This window comes from Silene latifolia, chromosome 2 (genome assembly GCF_048544455.1).
Source record: "Silene latifolia isolate original U9 population chromosome 2, ASM4854445v1, whole genome shotgun sequence".
NCBI classification, from domain to species: Eukaryota; Viridiplantae; Streptophyta; class Magnoliopsida; order Caryophyllales; family Caryophyllaceae; genus Silene; species Silene latifolia.
This window is the reverse complement of record NC_133527.1, coordinates 107,663,712-107,669,514: the sequence shown is the minus strand read 5'-3', so window position 1 is coordinate 107,669,514 and position 5,803 is coordinate 107,663,712. Positions and strand designations below refer to the sequence as shown.

The following is a 5,803-nucleotide window of genomic DNA, read 5'->3' as shown; positions in this document are numbered from 1 at the left end:
GCATGGTGAAAGAGAGAACCCACGACGTGGTAGAACTATTAAGGAACTTACCGCCCCGGATCTCACACAAGTGCCCTTGTGTATCTCCTTTCCGGCCTTGGCGGAAAATGCCACCTTTGAGTTGAAGTCCGGGCTCATTCACCAATTGCCCCAATTTCATGGACTTAGCACGGAAGATCCCAACAAGCATCTCAACAAATTTCATGTTGTTTGCTCAAGCATGAAGCCAAATGGGGTTACCGATGAGCAACTTCAACTAAGGGCTTTTCCTTTCTCACTCAAGGACGCGGCCAATGATTGGCTTTATTATCTTCCTACCGGGAGCATCACCACTTGGAATCAAATGAAGAAGGCTTTCTTAGAAAAGTATTTTCCCACTAGTCTCTCATCTCAATTGAAGAAAGAAATAAGTAATGTTGAACAAATGGATGGGGAGAACTTGTATGAGTATTGGGAGAGGTTTAAACAACTTCTTGCTAGTTGCCTATACCATGGGTATAGCGATCATGACCTTCTCTTGAACTTTTGTGGTGGTCTACTTGAGGATGATGCTAGAATGATTAAAGCCGCCACCCAAGGTGGAATTGAATACATGTCGGTCCAAGAAGCAAATGAGTTGATTGAAAGGTTGGTAGGAAGCTCTAGGAATTTTGGGAGGAGAATTAAGAAGTCAAGTGGAACATTCTCTTCAAGGCAAAGCTCCAATCATATGGAGGAGAAGTTGATTTTCTTACCAATTTGGTCAAGGAACTTACAAAAGGTGGTGGGAGTACTTCTCATGTGAAATTTTGTGGTCTTTGTAATGACCCAACTCACCCCACCGATGGGTGTCCATCTTTGCAAACGGAGGAAGCAATTGAAGCGGTAAAGGCTATTGGTTTTAGGAAGTTTGACCCCTATTCTAACACTTACAATGAAGGGTGGAAATCTCATCCAAATATGGGGTGGGGTGGAAACCAAAACCAAAACCAAAATCAAAATAAAAAAGGGGCTTCAAACTCTTCATTTCAAAAGCCAAATCAAAATCAAAACCAATCCCAAAATTCCTTGGAAGAGATGATGAAAACACTTACCATGAATCAAATGGCAATGCAACAAAGTACCAAGGAATTTCAAACCGCCGTGTACCAACAAAACCGACTCACCGACTCTAGGTTTGTTAACCTTGAGACCCAAGTTGGTCAAATCCTCACTACACTCAATTCTCAACCCACCCAAGGAGGGAGTCTCCCTTCTCACACCATTCCTCCACCCAACAAGGAACAAGCAAAAGCGGTCTCTTTGAGGAATGGTAGAGAGTTGGAAGAGGCACCCAAAGCTCCTAAGAAGACAAGACCACTTCCTATTGTTCATGAAGTGGGGGATGTGATTGAAGATGAAATTGAAGTGGTAGTGGAACAAGGGGAAGCATCTACACCTCAACAAATGAGGGTGAATGAACCGCTTCCGGAATATGAGCCACAAGCTCCATTTCCAAGTGCTTTGAATGATACAAGGATAGTTGACAAGAAGACTTCAAGCCTTTATGATATCTTTCGTAAAGTAGAGGTAAACATTCCTCTCCTTGATCTTCTTAGTACTGTACCCAAGCATGCAAAATTTTTGAAAGAGTTGTGCACTACTAAGAGGACCAACAAGGCAAAGAGCATGAAAAAGGTAAGGGCTAGTGAACATGTGTCGGCAATGTTTCAAAAACGGTTGCCACAAAAATGTAGTGACCCGGGCATGTTCACCATCCCTTGTAAAATTGGTGATCTGGATTGTCAAAATGCTATGCTTGATTTAGGTGCATCCATTAATGTCTTGCCCAATTACCTTTATGAGTCACTTAAGTTAGGACCTTTGAAACCGACTCGTACGGTTATTTCTTTGGCCGATAGGTCCAATATATATCTTAAAGGGGTTGTGGAGGATGTCTTGGTGAAGGTGGGGGGAATGCTTTTCCTCACCGACTTCTATGTGATTGAAATGGAACCCGAGAAAGGCTCCACTCCCATTTTGTTGGGAAGGCGTTTCATGAGAACTTCTAACACCAAGATTGATGTATCTAGTGGACGCCTCACAATGGAATTTGAGGGGGAAAAGATTGATTATAGCATACATGAGGCTATGAAATACCCATCCGAGACTTCATCTTTGTGTTTTCTTGAAATTTTTGAGCCAATTGTGCAAACCGTGTATGAATTGTGCAAAGTTGATCCATTAAATGTTGTTTTGACTAATGGATTGGTTGGAGAGGATACGGGGTATGCTTTGTCTTGTGATTTGCAGGAAACAATAAAGGACCTAGAGGAAAATCCCCCAATGGAAGAATCGGAAGAAAAGGAAGAAATCAGGAAGCGTGACAAACTCGCACCGTGCGAGTTTCTCGATCCCAAAACTCGCACCGTGCGAGTTACCCTCTGTCCAGGAACTTTTCTTCCTTTCTTCCAAATTGTTAGAAGAGCTACCAAAGGAGAAACCTGTTCCCTCTATTGTCAAGCCTCCTACTGTTGAATTGAAGCCCTTACCAAGCCACTTGAAGTATGCATTTCTAGGAAATGAAGAAACTTTACCGGTGATTATTTCAAGTAAGCTTACTAAGGAGCAAGAAGAGGCTCTCATCCGAGTTCTTAAGCAACACAAGGAAGCAATTGGGTGGACAATGGCCGACATCAAAGGCATTAGTCCCACCTTATGCATGCACCGAATTCTTCTTGAAGATGAAGCAAAGCCCGTCCGACAACCACAAAGGCGTTTGAATCCTCCAATGATGGATGTTGTGAAGAAAGAGGTACTCAAACTCCTTCATGTAGGTATGATCTATCCTATCTCCGATAGTCAATGGGTTAATCCAACCCAAGTTGTCCCAAAGAAATCCGGGCTAACAGTAGTCGAGAATCATGAAGGTGTTTTGACCCCCACTCGAGTTCAAAATGGGTGGAGGGTATGTATCGACTACCGTAGGCTCAATGCCGTGACCCGAAAAGATCATTTCCCGCTTCCCTTCATGGATCAAATGTTGGAGAGGTTAGCGGGAAAGGCTTTTTATTGCTTTTTGGATGGCTACTCGGGGTATTTTCAAATCCCAATCGCACCCGAGGACCAAACAAAAACAACCTTCACATGCCCCTTTGGAACGTTTGCCTATAGAAAGATGCCCTTCGGTCTTTGCAATGCTCCGGGGACGTTCCAAAGGTGTATGATGAGTATCTTTTCGGATCATGTTGAAGACTTTATTGAGGTATTCATGGACGATTTCACCGTCCATGGTCAATCTTTTGAGGATTGTTTGAGTCATCTTACTTGGGTCTTGAAGAGATGTATTGATACCAACCTCGTTCTCAACCATGAGAAATGTCATTTCATGGTTGATGAAGGAATAGTCTTGGGACATGTGATCTCCTCTAGGGGGATTGAGGTTGATAAGGCAAAGGTCGATACCATTCGCACCTTGCCTTATCCTACTAATGTGCGTGAAGTGAGGTCTTTCCTAGGTCATGCCGGATTCTACCGGCGTTTCATTAAGGATTTCTCCAAGATTGCCGCTCCTCTATGCAAGCTACTTCAAAAGGATTGTGAATTTGTCATGAGTGAAGAATGCAAGGGAGCTTTTGATATGCTCAAGGAGAAGCTTATTTCGGCACCTATAATTCAACCTCCCAATTGGAATGAACCGTTTGAGATAATGTCGGATGCAAGCAATTATGCCCTTGGCGCGGTACTTGGCCAAAGGGTGGGAAGAGCACCTCATGTTATTCAATATGCATCGACAATGATGAATGAAGCTCAAAGGAACTATACAACTACCGAGAAATAATTTCTTGCGGTGGTGTTTGCCTTAGAGAAATTCCGATCTTATATTCTTGGAGCCAAGGTCATCATCTTCACGGATCATGCCGCTTTGAGGCACCTTGTCTCTAAGAAAGAATCCAAGCCCCGTTTGATGAGATGGGTACTACTCTTGAGTGAGTTTGACGTTGAACTCAAGGACAAGAAAGGCTCCACCAACACGGTGGCGGATCATCTTAGTAGAATCATCCAAGAAGACTCCTTGGTACCACAAAGTTCAATAAAGGAGACCTTCCCGGATGAAGCCCTTCTTGCCTTGATGTCTACCGAACCTTGGTATGCACATATCGTGAATTACTTGGTCTTGGGCAAATTTCCACCGGGTTTGACTCGACATCAAAGAGACAAAATCAAGAGTGATTCCAAATACTATGTGTGGGATGATCCTTATTTGTGGAAATTTTGTGCCGATCAAGTGATAAGGAGGTGTGTGCTGGACACCGAAATCATGTCAATTCTTCGGTTTAGCCACGAGTATGCTTGTGGGGGTCATTTTGGAGCCAAGAAAACGGCTAGAAAGGTGTTGGAAAGCGGTTTCTTTTGGCCCACACTCTTCCGTGATGCCCATGCCATAGTCAAGACTTGTGATAGATGCCAAAGACTTGGCAATTTCTCAAGGAGAGGAGAAATGCCCCAAACCCCAATGCTCTATTGCGAGATCTTTGATGTGTGGGGTATTGACTTTATGGGGGCCATTTCCCGCATCTTAGGGCAACATCTACATACTCTTGGCGGTGGATTATGTCTCTAAATGGGTGGAGGCCAAAGCCACCAAGACCGACGATGCCAAGGTGGTTAGAGAGTTCCTCAAGACTAATATTTTCTCTCGGTTTGGGTTTCCCAAAGCATTGATAAGTGACCGCGGCACGTATTTTTGTAACAAAGCTATTGGTGCCCTTCTCAAAAAGTATGGGGTGATTCACAAGGTATCCACGGCCTATCACCCTCAAACCAACGGCCAAGCCGAGGTTTCCAATAGGGAGATTAAGGCCATCCTTGAGAAAACGGTAAATCCCGATCGCAAAGATTGGAGCTCGAGATTGGATGATGCCTTGTGGGCCTACCGCACGGCCTACAAGACACCGATTGGGATGTCACCGTACCGACTACTTTTTGGGAAGCCATGTCATCTACCCGTGGAGATTGAACATAGGGCCTATTGGGCGGTTAAATCCTTCAATTTGCAATTGGATGAGGCGGGACTCCATAGGAAGCTTCAACTTCATGAATTAGAAGAGATTAGGAATGAGGCTTATGAGAATGCGTTCATCTATAAAGCTAAGACAAAGGCATGGCACGACAATATGATTTCGAGAAGAGCTTTTCAAATAGGAGAGAAAGTCTTGCTTTTTCAAAATAGGCTTAGACTCTTCTCCAGGAAATTGAGGTCTCGATGGATGGGACCATATGAAGTGGTGAAAATTTTTCAACATGGAGCAATAGAAATCAAGTGTTTGAAGACCGGGAAAGTCTTGAAAGTGAATGGGCAAAGGCTAAAGCATTATCATGAAGGAATTGAAGTGGGTGAAGTGGAAACACTCCATCTTGTTGATCCAATCTACTCAAATTGATGAAAGTGCAACTTTGTCGAGCCATCGACGTTAAATAAATGGCAAAAGTTTGTAAATATTTCTTACCCTTGCATATTTAAATTCCGCATTGCATTGTTTATATTACATTTTGCATGTTTAAATTCATTGCATCCTTTAATTCTTGCATAATAAATTAAATCATTTGCTTTTTCATTAATGTTTTTAGCATGTTAGGATGTTTTAATGTGTGTTTTAGTGTTAGGATATCAACTCAAGGGCATATGTGAAGAAAAGAAGGAAGAATGACGGGTAAAAGAATTGGCTTAAGTGGAGAATTAATCAACAAAAAAGCAATTTCCAGCAGCAAAGTCGCACGGTGCGACTTTTCTGAGACCCAAACTCGCACCGTGCGAGTTTTTGTAGAAAGCATGATTTTCAGC

At 43.0% G+C, this 5,803-nt stretch overlaps 1 protein-coding gene across 1 annotated transcript; it reads left to right on the top strand.

Moving 5' to 3' along the window:
- The first annotated feature begins 1,083 nt into the window (after positions 1–1,083).
- On the top strand, positions 1,084–5,402 carry LOC141641162 (uncharacterized). Its single transcript, XM_074449835.1, has 4 exons — positions 1,084–1,576; positions 1,787–2,341; positions 2,442–2,926; positions 4,542–5,402. The coding sequence occupies exons 1-4, from the start codon at positions 1,084–1,086 to the stop codon at positions 5,400–5,402; spliced, it is 2,394 nt and encodes a 797-aa protein (XP_074305936.1).
- The last annotated feature ends 401 nt before the right edge of the window (positions 5,403–5,803 follow it).

Coding starts and splice junctions, on each gene's coding strand:
- LOC141641162 (XM_074449835.1), top strand. CDS start 1,084: ATGGCAATGCAACAAAGTACCAAGGAATTTCAAACCGCCGTGTACCAA. Junction 2,342..2,441: donor AAAGGAAGAAATCAGGAAGC/GTGACAAACTCG, acceptor CCAAATTGTTAG/AAGAGCTACCAAAGGAGAAA. Junction 2,927..4,541: donor GAGTTCAAAATGGGTGGAGG/GTATGTATCGAC, acceptor CCCGCATCTTAG/GGCAACATCTACATACTCTT.